Source organism: Rhopalosiphum maidis, chromosome 3, assembly GCF_003676215.2.
Source record: "Rhopalosiphum maidis isolate BTI-1 chromosome 3, ASM367621v3, whole genome shotgun sequence".
NCBI lineage: Eukaryota > Metazoa > Arthropoda > Insecta > Hemiptera > Aphididae > Rhopalosiphum > Rhopalosiphum maidis.
The window spans coordinates 72,624,262-72,641,303 of NC_040879.1; the positions used below are offsets into that span (position 1 = coordinate 72,624,262).

The 17,042-nt window shown below is 24.3% G+C and overlaps 1 protein-coding gene across 1 annotated transcript; it reads right to left on the reverse strand.

Annotated features, from left to right (window-relative positions):
• Window positions 1-263: 263 nt before the first annotated feature.
• LOC113558554 lies at window positions 264-12,534 on the reverse strand. Its single transcript, XM_026964046.1, is given in 18 exon segments — window positions 264-313; window positions 2,661-2,693; window positions 3,079-3,155; window positions 3,294-3,327; window positions 4,678-4,827; window positions 5,680-6,364; window positions 6,726-6,825; window positions 7,557-7,629; window positions 7,932-8,117; window positions 8,206-8,407; window positions 8,477-8,640; window positions 8,778-9,113; window positions 9,230-9,571; window positions 9,655-10,989; window positions 11,185-12,033; window positions 12,036-12,230; window positions 12,305-12,404; window positions 12,494-12,534. Coding segments are annotated over 16 exon segments (4,797 nt in total). The 5' UTR covers window positions 12,344-12,404; window positions 12,494-12,534; the 3' UTR covers window positions 264-313; window positions 2,661-2,663.
• Window positions 12,535-17,042: the final 4,508 nt, after the last annotated feature.

The following is a 17,042-nucleotide window of genomic DNA, read 5'->3' on the forward strand; positions in this document are numbered from 1 at the left end:
ATGAATAACAATAAAAAAATAAATATATAATATTATACTCGTAAACACATTAAAGTATTATGATAGTTATGAAAATTGTATCATATACGTGATAATTTTCAAAAACTTATTTGAAATTGTTTATAAACAACATTTAACTAAATCAATTGGCTACAAAGAAATAATGTTAAGTTATAAAAAAAAAAAACCAACATACAATAATTATAGGTATTACAGATTAAATATATTATACCACCGCATACATTAGGTACATAATAATATATTTTTTTTAAATGAAGTAGTATCAAAACAATAATATTGTCTGCAAGTCTTACTGAAAAAAAATTAAAATTGATTAGTTTATGAACCACAAGAAATAATTTTATCATATAATAAATAATAACTTAAATTAACTAAATTATTAATTAAAATAATAATTATTATTATTTAATTCAGCATTATTATGTGCAATACACAACAATATTATAATTAATATTTTTTAACATAAAATCTTAAAATTAAAACAAAACCATTAAATTATAAATTATTTATATATAGTTAGGTAAAAATATAGTTTCTTTCAATATACGCTCTATCACCACTTTCTATATCATAAAACTAAATATATACATATGAATATTGCCAGAGCCGTAGCTAGGGCTTGGCAAAACTAGCTCAGACCAGGGGCGCAAATCCAGAATAAAATATACCATATATTATACCAATTATATTAATAACATAAATTTTGTTTAGAATATGGGCAAAATATTAAATAATTATACTAGAATAGCTATGCTATAGTACTTTATTATGGTGTAATGTGTACAAAAATATTACAATTTACAAGTGTTTACAAAATAATTTATCATTATAATATAACATCACCCCACCTCCGTACGCATGACAATTGTTAACATAATGATTTTTAAAATCAATTATTATTATTAAAATATTAACTCATAGCTGCATGTTTAATTTAAAATTAGGATTCTAAATGTTTCATTTTTATATTTTAAAGATCTTCATCAATTTATTCATATTTATGGGTGGTAGATAACTACTTCTATTTTGGTATTTAGTCTTTTTGTATCAGTCTATGAAAGGAAATACTTGTAAAAAAAGTTTTTGTAAACTGAAAATTATTAAGAACTATCTAAAGTCTACAATGTCACAGGAAAAATTGACAAATATGAGTATTATATCAATTGAATGTGAATTGGCCTCAAAAATTAATTTTGAAAATATTATAGATAAATTTGCTACTAAAAATGCACGAAAAGTGAAATTTCTAAATGTTTAAAAGTACAATTATTTTCTAAATTATTTTCTAAGGTTATAATAAGTTTGACAGAGTTTTTTTTTTATTAAATATAATAATTATTATAATAGCTAATAAAAATAAAATAAAATAACAAATGTATAAATCTTTTATATGTGTAAGTACGTTGGCAAGAGGAGGGGGTAAATAATTTTTACAAGGGCGGAAATATGTTAAATGGCAAGGAGCGCAAATGAACATTGCTACGGCTCTGAATATTGCATGTCGTTTATCAACGTTTTGTGGTCTACTATAGATCAGATATCTATACCATTGTGATTTTTGTAGCGTTTATTATTTTAAATCGCTTAAAACATTTTTGATTTATATCTCTTAGTAATTCACATTTTATCTATACAAGAATGTTTCATTGTTAGTGTTATAAAATTAATGTGGTTATGGTTAACGATAATTTAGAGTTGTTTGTGATATATAAAAGTCAGTTATCTACTCTGTTCAATTAGTTTTTTAAATATTTGTAAATGAATAGTTGATTTTATTTTTGACTAAAAAATCTACAGTTGAATAATACATTTAATAATAAAAATTGACAATTGTATAATTTTTTTTTTTTTGTATTTCCAAATTTGACCTCTCAAAATATCAATTAGATCCATTTTCCTATGTACCAGAAAATATATTGAAGTTGAACATTATAAAGATCAAAGTTTGGTACTAACAGTCGCAAATCCAGATTACAAAAGGTAGAAATCTGGACTCTAAAAATATCTCAAGTGGATCATGTTATTATAAAGATTTGACAAAGATTTTTTTTGTCTGGATCTCAATTATTTATTATTTTAAACTTACAGACTCCAATAGAAATTACTTGTGGACCCCCTAATATAGAGATAAACAGTCTCCACTCAAAATAATTTTGCATATACAATAATTTATCATTGAATTCAAATTTAACATATATTACAGACTTACTCATTGATGAAGTTGGTTCAATATCTTCTGTACAATAAGGCAATATCAACTTTTACCCTTTTTAAATTAAATTTTGATTTTTTTTAAAGTAATTATTTTTATCATGTAAAATCACTGAATTTAATACAATTTATATTGGAGGCCACATACTAACTAGTAACTATAATTTTATTATTATTATGGTAGACTACACTTCATTGATATACTACCTATTATTGGTGGAATGGCTGGAATTCATATTAGGAGATTGCGAGAGAATGGTATTCGTTTTGTAATTAATATTTGCAAATTAAACTATAATGTTGATGTTAAACAGTATAAAATAAAAATAATAAAAACAGTTTTTTTTTTTATTTATTTGAATTTAAATTAAATCAATATGATTAAACCATCATGTATGGTGTACCTAACTTTTTTATATAATACCTACCTTTTATGTATCTGGACATTTATCTTCGTTATTCTACAAAACATAAATACATTTTAATTAGAAAAAAATCACATATTAATATATTATACAATAAACTAATATCACAAGCATGAAGTATGAAATAATATTATGCTAATGAACTTAAATAGTGTTTGTTAAAAATAATTTAATTTTTATTAGTAGTTAAGGTAAACTTTTTTTAATCATCTAATCTAATCAAATCATATTTAATCATCTTAGTCCTCTTTTAATTTATAAAAGAAACATGAATGTTAAATAATGAAAAATATTGTAAATAAGTATAGATAATTTCTATTATTAAGTATATTTTGAAATATTTTAACAATAATATATGTTAATTAATTTAAAAACCCACCACCTATAAATAATAAATATATAACAAAATTATAAATCTTACCGAATTACTTGTTGACAATAATATTTCATCCAATAATGCATTTAATGCACTAAATGGATCACTATTTGTCAATGAATCTGAAATAAAACAAAACAACCGTAACTGGTAATTACAAGGTTATAATACCAACATAATGTTTGTAATTAATGTGAATTTGATATTATAATATGAATTAAGTAATTAAAAAATAATTTAATGTATATGAGTAAACTTACCATTTGAAAAACCAGGTTTGGTATAAGGGTCGACCTAAAAAATATTTGAATAGCTTAAATCATAAATAAAATTTAAGTTGTGAAGAAAGTGAAGGAGTTAATAATTAGTATTATAATTTACTTTAACACTTTTTTAGGGAAATATTTATGTAGAAACTTTTCAAGTTTGTAAATTTAATATGATAGTGCCTACTTTAATCAGATAACTCTTAAATTGTTTCAACAGTTTAAGACATAAAGAAAATCTAGTGATGATCATGGAAGATTTTTTTCTAGAATTTCAACCAACACGGTTTCAGCTAAGCTCTGATTTAAATTGTCTATTTATCTCCATAATTTATGGTCTCTATAAAATTGAATAGCACAACACAATACATTTCAATACATAGTCAATAAATCTTTTAGCATTTTATGATTATATTTACTTAAGTTTGAATGATGTTTTCTAATATATAAAAATATATAGACTTTACAATGATGTGTGTTTTTTATTTATTTATGCAATATTGAGGAAGATTTCTGGACTTCTGCTAACAAATTAGATTTAGTTGATACTTTTGGTAAGTCAAAATTGAAAATTGTAAATATTATTTTGAAATAATTGATTAAAAAAAATGTAAGCATTTGCTCACAAAATACCTTAATTTCCAAAAGGTTGAACTGTCTTATCTCAGAATTGTTTTTCATTTTATTCAATGATTTATCACTGAACTAAAATCCAACACGTAATCTATAATGACTTGATGAATGATAAGGTACACTCAACACTTATGTCCTATTTTAATGCAGAGCAGTTATCTACTCTCCCTCTTTGCTTTTTTATTTCATGGATTATTACAGATATAATAATACTTGAAGTAATAAAAAATCTTTAATTTTTATTTACAGTTGCAGCTTTACTTTAATAAATATTTTCAAATAATAATTTAAATTATATTTATGATGTACTCATAAGTATTATTCTGTAACTACTTACTACTAACAGTTACAATTATAATTATACAGACTATAATTTTATGCAACTAGGTTATTGGGCTATCAAGTTATTTATACTTAGTTAATACTTTTAAAGTAATGCCTATGATTTCATTATTTTGATTAATTATAAACTACAATATTATTTGATAAACTGATCATTCTGATCCGACAATACCAATAATTAAAAATAATTATTGTAGTATTGGCTTAGAAGTATAAGACTCGTAATAACTTAAATGTTAATTAGGTAATTAGAATTCTATATTTATAAGTGTCCTCTACCCACTTCTTATAAAATAATATAGTTTTACTTGATCCAATAAATATCTCTTCAGATAGATTTAAAGAGACTTATAATTTTAATTTCTAAAATCTTAAATTTCAACTACTGTATATGAACAAGTACCTGTGTATCATGGGGAATAGATATATTTGGCTGAATAGATATATCTGGCTGAATAGATATATCTGGCAGTGTTGGGTTTTGATGAAATAATTGAAGACATCTTAACATGTATTTGTCTTCAAATATTTCTAAAACAAAAATGATAAACATCTTATAATTGCAGATATGTAGCTAAATGAGAGACTATCTATAATCATAAATCATTATGTTAATATATATTGTTTATTATATATTATCTATATTATGGGAAAAATTAAGTTTACTAGTAGAATCAACATTATAATAGGGATTTATAAACTTACAGATTTAAATCACTCAAATAGCTTGAATCAGAAACATAATAACATAACATTCTTATTTTTTAATTATATGAGTTTGTTATTTAAAATTACATCAATGCTTTAATTAATAAATGATAATAAATATAATGAAATGTATTTATAATGAAATCTAATCAATGCTTAAGACAAAATATGAGTCAAACAGATAATTTATGATATTTAAAAACCTATCTCATTGTACAGCTTATTCAGCATAATAAATAAATATTACATTTTTTTTAATTAATAAATATAAAATTTTATTGGATAGCTTATGATATTTAATTTTTTTTCAATTTTATCTAAGAAAAACACTATACTTATTGATACTTTATTGAAAAAATGTACATAATGATATTATTTAACACTTTTTATTTAGCTATATATCTTTTTGTACACTACTAATAAGAATAAATAATAATAATTAATCTACATATATTAAATGAAAAATAAATATTTTTATTAGATTTATTATTATTATTATTTTTAATTCAGATAACATTAACTAATATAAACCAGAAATCAGAAACTATGTAACTTCTATAATAGTACTTAATACATATTTATATTACCTACCTTTTGTACTATTTGTAGTGTCGTGTAACTGAAACATCCCATTATCATTTACATTGTACATTGTACCAAATAAATCAACTTCACTTTCATTTGTATGTTTCATAACTGAAATATTTTTTACATAATCAGAATTTGAAACCATTGTGAATATATTTTCATTTGAATTCATCGTGATAGTATCATCATTACATTTTGTGGGCGTTACTGGATTTATACCATAAAACATATTCACTGCAATATCATCTACTTTCATTAAATGGATTAAATCCTCTGTTTGCATATCTGGTAATAATTTAATATTGGTATAATTATCATCATCATCATCATTAAATGTTGAATTTTCATCAGTTTGTAAAGACATGCTTTCAGATTTTGCTATATAACCCAAACTTGAGGACTCAATAGGTAACATGTAAGTTTTAATACTTGTAACTAGTGAATTAATTGTTGATAAACTTGATAACACAACTGCGGGGCTTGATTCAAATGGTATAGTAGATGTAATAAAACTAAGTACTGGAACCATAGAATTATTTGACACCAATACTAAATTTTCCTGGACTAAATCTGAAGAATTATCGTTTTTTGAAACAATAAGTATTGGCATTATTAATGATGGTTCGCGAGAGGAGTCTGTCTCTCTAATGGTCAACTTTTCTCTCAACAAAGGCATATCATCATCCAATAAAATGTCCTTTGGTATGGTTTGAGTTTGTAATGATGAAAAATCAGCTATTTTGTCTATTGAATTCAATTTTGACAAATCTGTCAAATTAAATACATAATTAAGTCTTATAATTATATTTTTTTATAAATGTATAAAATTAAGTCAAACAATTAATTATGAAAAGAATTACATTTTAAAATTACCAAGTAAGCTAAACTATAAGAATTTAATTATTACCTATACTATTATGTTGTCCGAACTTTAAGGATTTTAATATTTTATTATATGCTATATTTAAAATAATAATAATAAAAAAATAAAAACATTCATTCCTATAATTTTTAATATTGCTGTACTTAGGATTTGGTTTTTTGAATATATTAGATTCTAAGCAGAGCAATTTACCAAGTGTTGGTTGTATTACTGATGATTCAGGCGAAGAGTTGTCTGTCTCTGTATTGATCGACTTTTCTTTTAATAAAGACATAGTACCATTATCCAATAAAATATCTTTTGGTATGATTTGAGTTTGCAATGGTGACGAATCAGTCATTTTGTCTAATAATAAATCAATTGATGGTAAATCTGTCAAATTGAATACATAATTAATAAGTATAGATGTTTTTATAAAATTATATATTTTTAAAATAAATAATCAACTGGATGACATAAATAAAAATTACTAAGTAAGAAAAAAATAAATATTTTTTTTTATATCTGGACACACTAAACAAATGAGAAGTCGAAAAAAAATACTTATAATTTCAAAGGGGATTTCAAGTAGCGAATAGGATTCAGTTTATACTTTATAGATGTTAAATTAATAAATTCTCATTATTCTTCAAAATAACCGGGAAAAAGAAACAAGAACTTAAGAAAAAACTGGAATTTTTATTTTTTACACAAATCCAGTTTTGACAAAGTGGATTTTGTTTTTTAATACAACTTAAAAACCAACTGCAGATACTTGAAATTTCCACTAAATGTTTAAATAATTATTTTCTAAACATTTTATAATTTTCAAAATGTTTTGACCTTTTTTGAGATATTTATAAACATTTGAAATTTTCGACTTTTTTTTGTTTTTGTTTTTTTTTTTTTTTTATAAATGCCGAATTAATTTTTAGTAAATCCAAATATTTATACTGTTATTTTCTAAGCATGGTAATATTTTTATAATATTTGATTTATTTACTATTTAAATTAATTTATAAATTATTAAAATAGTTATCACTTCAAAACTTGTTGAATGTATATATTATATTCCATGTCTATTTAATATCTATAGTTTGTTTAAATATTTTTTTAAAACTCACCTAAAAATTTATTTGAACTGGCAGATAACTTTTTTGTTGTACAAAACTGCATACTTTTTTTAATTTCTAGACCCTATAACATTGATTTATTTAAATAATAATAATAAATGAAATCATTATAATAACTTTAAAATAATTATAACGTCATAAATATTACGTAAACATAATCTATTATATTATAAAAAATAAGGTACATTTTATAATGAATTACAAATTAATCTTAGAACATGCCAATAGTTATATTTTAAATATATTATCTGAAAGTTATACTATTTGTACAAGTGGTAATTTATTATAACCAGGAATACATCAGTACATAATAAATATGAGATAAGATTCTTATTATAATATGTAAGTGTTTTATTGTATTCTTACTTTAGAAGTCTCTTTTGTTTCAACAGTCTTATGAGTATCAGCAGCCAATTTATTTTTCATTAGTGATAAATCGCTTTTTTCAGATTCAAATTCAGTTATCTCACTTTTATGTTTAAACATATTTTCCAACATCTTATTTATAGGTATATATTTAATATGTGTGTTATTTATAAATATGTCTATCAACTGAAATTTAAACAAAAAGTTTTTTTATAAATACTAAATATTTCAATGAAATAAAAAATAATTTTTATTAAACCAGTGTAAAGTTTACCTGACTAATATCTGCATGATTTGCTTTAAAAACATTGTCATTAAACAGAGATGGAACAATCCTTAACGAAAGAGGAGCTGAATTAGCCTGACATTTATATCTCCGAACTACTTCTATATCAGGACTAATTCTTTGCCGTAGAACTTCTAGCATAATAATAATATAGGTTTTCAATTCATTTTGCTTAAGTTGTATCTTAAACCTGTAAACAGTGTAAAAATAAAAATCTTTAAAATATTTCTTATTTAATTGACCATTATAAATTCTTTACCGCATCTTTTTAACAGAATCAACCTTTGGATTTGTGCATAATAATAGAGAAAATTCTTGAGTTTCTGTTATAATTACTAAAAACAATTTGAAAAGGTTTAACGATTTTATACGAAAATCAAATTTCCATAAGATATAGTTTTCAATATTCATGTTTTCGGTATCCTAAGCATAAATAAATATTTAATTTGATAAAGTAAATAAAATTAAAAATCATTAAAACAATCAACTTAAAATAAATACATTTGTACTTTACAAGAATAAGTTCTGATAGATATAATTAAACATTTTTTTCGACCAACCATTAATTTTGAAGATTCTTTTTGTGGTTTATTTGACAGCATTGATGTTTTTATGTTGTCATTAGATTCATTGTAAAATTCTGTTTTCAAAAGTTTTTGATTTGAAAAGTTATTTTTCCTCTTAAGTGGATTTAGTACTATAGTACGACAACTTAACATTTGATGTTGTAAATTAACTACTAGACCAGCAATAGGTGACGAATCCATACACATAACTGGATACGATTTTTTAAGCAATATACTTTCTAGTTTTAGTCTTTTTTTATATGACCAATAATTAGTGTCAGTAGGGTGACTATTTTTAGCAATTATACGGTTTACATCACTTTGAATGGACTGTAATTAAATTATGTAATTAAATAATGAATTAAACTATGAAACAATAATTAAACTTAGTATGAAAATATATTTCTAAATTATTATTCAGTAGCGTAATTTTTCAAATAGCTCACCATATTAAAAGGACGCAGTAATAACCTATACACTCGGCCTGGAATCTCATCTACTTGATCATGAATTTCTGCTATAACACATCCAGAATAAAATAATCTGGGCTCAGCACTATCTAATAAATCCAACAAATCTGGTGGTAGATGTTCATTTTCCATGTATTCCAATATTGTATCCTTAAAATAATTGAAAAAATATTCTTTTGGTGATTTCAAGTTCTTGTCCGTGTTAATTTTTATTGAATAACCTTTATCTATAGAATGCAATATAAGCACCAATACATTTGGTTTGAACTCAGTAGGGTCATCAAACAAAACATCCAGCAAACTTGATGGTTGAAAACACTAAAATAAAATATTCAAGACAAATTAAAAACATTTAATGTGTTATAAATTAATATAAATAGTATAAATAACTATTTATTTACATTCTCTGGCCATTCTTTGGAATTGGCAAATTTACATAATAGTTTTCTGTGAAGAAAATGTAATCTTTCGAATAAATTGTATGGTTTTTTTTTTAATTTTTGACTAGAATTGTCCTCTTCAAAACTTAACGGAACATCGCGTACAAATTCTGGTTCTAATTGACACCATTCATTTTGTAATTCATCAATTTCTTTTTGAAAATCTTCATTTGTGTTTAAGTTTACTTCATTAAACGTATCTGGAAATATTTTCATTTCTTGTAACTGCTTATCATCTATTTCTTGTTGTAATTCATCAAACACTTTTTGTTGCACATAACCTTTATATTCTTGGGATAATTCATCTAATTGATTTTTAAGTTCAAAAAATGTCTGTTTCTCTTTAATATGATCTGTTAATATTGTAGGATTAGATAAATCGATTTTTTTTAAATTTTTTTCTTCTCCGTGTGTAAGTTCAGCATTTGGATCGATTTTTAAATGCGATTCATTGCATGTTGTAGTAGGTGATTTTTCTGATGGAATATAATTGTCTTCAGAAGAATTAGATTCTACTTCTATATCTTCAACTATTTCTACTACTTCATTTATATCATTGATCTCTTCTTCACTTACATCTTCTGTATCTACATCAGTATTTTCCTGTGATTCTTCATCAAAGTCTTCAATTCTAACCTCAGGAAACTCTAATATTTCTCCTTCAAAGCCTTCGATATCCACATCAGAATCTTCTTGTACTTCTTTTTCAGAATCTCCGATTTTTAGTCCAAAATCTTCTATTATTTCTGTTTCCAATGCTTCAATTTTTAATTTTGTTATTTCATTCACTGCTTCAAAATGTTCATCATTCGAAATTTTAGAATAATCTTGTAATTCTTCTTCGAAGTCTTCTATTTCCACATCAGTATCTTCTTTTACCTCAGTTCTTGTTTCTTTAGTTTTTATTTCAAGATCACTGTTTATTTTTCCTTCAAAATCATTTTTGTTCTGTAATTTCTCTTCAACTTCTACACTTTTGTAAAATTCTAATTGAAACTGTATATTTGTATTACCCTTTTTTTGTGTTTGATCGATGACATCTATTCCTTCCTTGCATATTTTTGATTTTAATGCATCTTGATTAGTTTGATTTATAAGTGTTTTCACTGCATCATCATAGAAGTCAACTGATACATTTTTTCCTAAAACATTCTGTGCATTTCCTTTTAGTTCTTGTGATGTTTCTTGATTATATTGTATAACTAAATCATAATATTTATAATTCTCTTTTTCATCGATTTTTTTAAACTGATTTCGTATTCTTTCTGCTTCATTAACCCCTTCCTGTGTTTCTTTTAAAACGTTTTTCTGCAATTCTTTTTCTTTAATCTTTTCGTTATTTTCGATTTCATCATTCGCTGGCAATTCTACGACTCTTTTTAATTCATCTTTTGATTTTAATTTTTTTTTTCCTCCGACCACTGGTACATCTTCATTAACCATATGTTTTACTTTACTGTTAACTTGTTGTTGTCCTTCCTGAATTTCTTCATTACATTTTTGTTGCAATAAATTATCTAATTTTTTTAAAAATTCTGTATTCAATTTTTGCTGTATACTTGTTTGTGTTAGATCATCGCTTAATTGGTCTAATTTATTATAAAAGGGTGTTAAATCCTGATTAAATGAACAATAGAGATTTTTTAAAAATTTTATTTGAACGGGAAAATAGTCCTTTTTAGAAACTTCTTCTAAAATTTCTTTTTTTAATTCATCTACATTTTCTGGATCTAGTTCTGTAATTTCTTTATTAAGTTTTTCAAGTTCTTGACGTAGTTCTTTTTCTATTTTTTGTTGTTTTAAAGGTATTTCACATATAAGTCGTTCAATCCGTTTTTGAATTGACCTATGAAATGAATCTATTAAATTTTCATGTATATTTTGCTGTTCTTGTAATTCAAGTTCTAGTAAAATGTCACTATTATCTTTTTTTTGTGATTCGATTTCAATCCCTTTTTGTATTTGATTTTGTGTTTTACCACATTCGATATTTTTTCCATCCAAGTCTATGCATACATTATCTTTATTTATATTTTGTTTTATTTCTTTCTCTGTGTTATGCTGAAATTTTGAATCATCACTTATTTCTCGGTTAATTAATTCTTGTTTATTTTCTCTTTGCTTATTTTTTTTTGATTTTTTTTCATCTTCCTCTTCAAAATGCTTTTCTTTGTCAAGATACGAACTTTCGAGTTCTTTTGGAATTTCGATTTTTAAATCTATTTCTATTTCAGACTTTTGTGGTGCTTTATTTAAATCTATATTTTGTACATCAGTGCATAATTGTTGTTGATAGTTTGAATCGACTTGCACTTCTAGGTATAATTCTATTTCATTGTCCGAACTACATTTTTTTTTTTTTTTTTTTTGACAAATTTTTTACGTTTATTTTTATTTGCTTCTTCCTTTTCTTTTTGTTGGATATCTTTTTTTATTACTTCATCTTTTTCATCTTTTTCATCGTTTAAATTTGTTTTTTCTTCTTCAACATCAATTTTTGTCGTTTTCAAATAACAGTGAGCAAGATTGAACAATGTCTATAAATTAAAATAAAATTATTAATAATATACATGATATTTGTAGCTAAATTGCAAATACAAATACAACTTACTCTTGCAGCTCTAATTTGCCTTTCTGCTAAGTCATCCATGGTAATTATTTGTATTAAATTGTTAGAGAATTTTGAAATTTGTTCATCATTATCTGGCTAACTAATAAATAATCAAAAAGTTAAAAAAAAAATGTTAGTGCTAAATTATGTTTTATAATTTATTCATAAAAAAATTAAGTAATTTCTTACTTTTTTGGCTCAAGGATACAATTACAGAAACACGATTTCGTCAATTTCACCTGAAATCATAATTTAAAGGTTACAATTTAATATGTTTAATATTATTATTTATTGAATAAATATCTATAATCTTGCATTTTAAAGCGTTATTTATACTAATCACGATTCATGACAGTAACAATTAAGTGTAATAAGACCTGGATGATTTGATACGTGTGACAGTAACGCACAGTGCATACACTATACATTATGAACTTTCACTGGTAGTCTTCCAGTTTTTATTACGATTTATAATATTAAAATTGTTAATCTTTTCTCTTTTTTTTTTTGCTACAAGACATATACTATCAAATACATATACAGTGGATTCCGCCTAATGTGGGCACCGATTAATATGGGTATCCGCTAAATATGAGCAAAATGGTCTGGTCCCAATACAAATGTTTATTAACAAGGCTAAAAAAAAACACGTAATATAAGCACTCGATTCGATTTATGTGAACAATTTTTATTTTATCGCGGTGTTAGAATATACCTATACGTATAACGTATGTATTTAAAAACAACTAATTTAATCAGGGTTCGTCGTATCTATATACATGTGTTTATCGAAAGTAATAAAAAGCATTACCATTTAAACCTTAAAAGCCTTTTCTGTATATTGTACAAAAATAGCACAAATTAGTTTTTCGTAATTTCTATTGTTGAAAATAATGTTACAACATTACTGCATTACATCGGCGTAACTAGGGGTCCTAGTGGGGGGCTTAGACCCCTATAGCTTATAAGGTTTTACTAGCCTCAATTAGCATTCAAGTTATTTTTAACTTTGGTTTTCAAGGACTTTAGCCCCCGTAACTATTAAATCCTAGTTACGCCCATGACTGCCTATACGACCAAATTCGGCACAAAAAGACAAACCATGTTGATGTAAGGTAAAATTGTGAAATTCAGATGAAAAATAAACGACTGAAAATACCATTGTTGTGCAAAGTGAAAATAAACTACTCGCTTTATGTTATTACAACAATGACAATTTGATACTCATGATACTACCGATCTTAGGTATATATTAAAAATAAGTATAGACTTATTAAAATATATCATAAATTAATTTTGTAACTAAACTAACCCTTAATCAACTCATAGAGGTAGTTTCACTTGAATATTTTTCCCATTATCTTGGTGTTTTTTTACAATAAGCACATTTTTTCGGAAAAAAATAAAAATTCATGCAGAAAGGGATTTTGTTGACTTTTTTTGTTATTATAATATTTTTTTTTACTAATTTCAATTTTTAATGTGGTCCCAACGTGCCCACATTTAACGAAACCATGTATTTAAAATGCACTATATATATAGTATACATCGTAAAAAAAATCGTATGGAATAATATAAGTCTGGAAAAAAGTCCTGTATTTAATAATTATTATTGTTTGTAAGTAACTTCATTAAGTTAGTATTAAATTTATTTAGTATTAGGAATCTAACCATATAAGTGTTGAATAAGATTATTGCATTAAATATTTATACTTATCTTTCTTTAATTTTAAAAGTGAATTTTAAATTAAAAATATTTCTGATGGTCAGGCTTCAATCATTATGCGAACGTATTAATAATTCAAAATTAATTGTTGAAGAGTTTTTAACTAAAAAATACATAAATTCATAAATACATATAATAAAATATAAACGTATAATTGTTTGTTGTTAATTAAACTTTGTTATACAATTCGTTTTGACGATTAAGATATAGTGTTAAAAGTTTATTGGTAAATTATAGTTATACTTATACAAAAGAAAGAAACAAAAAAAAACTGCAGAAGAAAAAAATAACAATAATAAATTAATAAAATAAAATTATATGGCCTGTATGATTAAATAAGATAGCGTGGGAAGTTTAATATTAACTTGTTTAGATGAAAAAATATTTTAGATCTTGAAGGGGATGTTAAATTGAAAAATGATGATAGGTGTAGATTTAAAAAGAGACAATAAGTAGGCGTACTGAAGTGAAATTTGAAGGTAGTTGAAATGTATAATTTAATTTACCTAAATTTTTTTTAATGCATATAAGTACATTCAAAAAATAATAATATTGAATATAACTATTTATTGGACTTTTTTCACCGAACTTATAAGTATAATACTCAAGTCTAAAATTTTCATGATAATAGTTACTATCACTAATTCAGTAAATACCACAAATTCTGTATAATCGTGTAATGTTAATGTTATCTAGATGAGTGTAGACAAATTACACCAAGAATTTTGCAAATTATATTATATTAATAACATATTATACTAATATACTATCATATTTCGTCATCATCGTACATCAACACCAGTGTAGCACATTAGCACAAATACAAATTTCACTCGTAAACAGAAGGGTGTTTAAAGGAAGGATGGAGAAATTTGCCCCCAGCGGCAAAATTTTAATATATATTTCATAGGAGGCATTCATGTACAGATTTATCATGGATTTTTTTTTTGTAATATAAAAATTTCTCAATCAGTAATTAAACATTTCATAAATATTGAAGTATCTGAAACATATTATACTATATATAATACATTATAAATATTATATTATACTTATATATATATATATATATATAATATTATTATTCAGAGATAATAAGTTAAATTCAAATGAATTCAATACCTACACAGTCAAAACTCGATGGATGAGGATTGAGATTGCCGTACTTACAGTTATTGTAGCAATATATTATACTATTAAACTTAAAATAATTTTAATAATTTTTGATTAGTAATTGGCGTGCCCAACTTTTTGTGAATTCGTGTAAAATACTAGAACAAGTGATAAATAACTACGACGCAAGCACGCATTTTCATTTTTCAGTTGTGATGAATTATTAATTTATTTTAAAAAATATTGACAAATAACAGAACTTATCGCTATATTGTTATAGTCAGTGGACACTGCCACACTGGACAGTAAACAGTTTGTTATCATACTACAAATTACATTATTCTTTTCTGTAGGTATTGAATAGAGTAAAAAATTATCAAAACTATCCATTTATGTATTGAAAATAATATTTTGGAAGAAATAAATTGAAATAACATAATTTATAAATTCATTATAAAAAAAAGTTATTAAAAAAAAATAGTTTGAATTCCTGAAAGGCTTAAAAGTATGTATACATAGTACTATTATTTATTTCTACGGTTTATATTTATATTATTTTTTAGAATAAAATTTAATAATTTGTTGTTGTTAGTTATGTTAAATTTAATACTTAATATATTAGACATTTTTTGAAATTATCAATTGTTTGTTACACTTTACGCATAAAAATCAATTTACATGTTGATCTTGATAGCATTATAGCCTTTACAGCATATTTTTTGTAGCTCAAGTAGTTTTTATTAGTTTCTATAGCAAATAAACATAATATAAATTATATTTTATATGATTGATTTAATTATATTGTGTGTAATCGATTATATTATTATATAAATGCTAAATACCTGTGCCCAACACCTATATTTTGTCCAAAAAATGATGATGCGACAAAGTATCTTTACTGTATTCATAATATATATTATATTATTATATTATACCAGGTGTTTTTTAATGAGGGGGGTTTATTAGGCGGCAAAATATGTGTGCCCCAGTGGCATTAAACATTAACACGGCACTGCCCGTAAGATGGATATTAATTAAACAGACGCTTTAAGATAATAGCTTAATTCGTGATTGGTATAGAAGCAGAATGTTGAGTAAAAGTCTAAAACCAATAACAATATGTCAATATGTCTTATACACGAATGCAGGAAAATTAACCATGAATAAGACGGTGTGTAGTACTGTAGTGTCGACAACGATATTGTGTTGATAACATGTTGCACTTCATGTAATCGCAGGTACACCATCAGTGTAACGCAATGGCCAAGTACACTCACAAGCATCTGTGTACTGTGTTATATATAGAAAAAATTAATTAATTGATGGAAAACTACATTATATTATTCTAATCATCACATGCAGTAGCAGTACACAAGAGAAGTTTATTCAGGAAGTATATAAACTTTCATCAGACTAGTCAAAATTCACGGGTGTAAATATACTACTATTATAACGTAGTATATACCTACATCATATTATAATTTATAATAATCCAAAATTTGCTTTATTACTAGTGATGCTTATCAATTATAATTAAACATATTTTCACGGAGGTAACAAAAGCAAACGGTTTATCGACTGTTTAGATTGTTTAGAAGTATAACATGACATTTGTTAATCGCTAAAATTACGATTTAAGGTAGAATCTTAATCGTGGCCAGGTATATATATCTTTAACTGTGATCCTCGTCAAAACGATTCGAAAGATTTGTAATAAAAATGTTGTATCAGAGGTTGGTAGTAGAAATACTTAGCTGATGACAAAATTTGGTTAGAAAATTTTAGTAAGCCATTTAATAGTTGCATAAAATTATTGTCAAAATGATTTTTACTAAATTTTTGCCAAAGGTACCTTTGCAAAAAACATTCTTATTATTAAAAGTATTCAATGTTCACCAT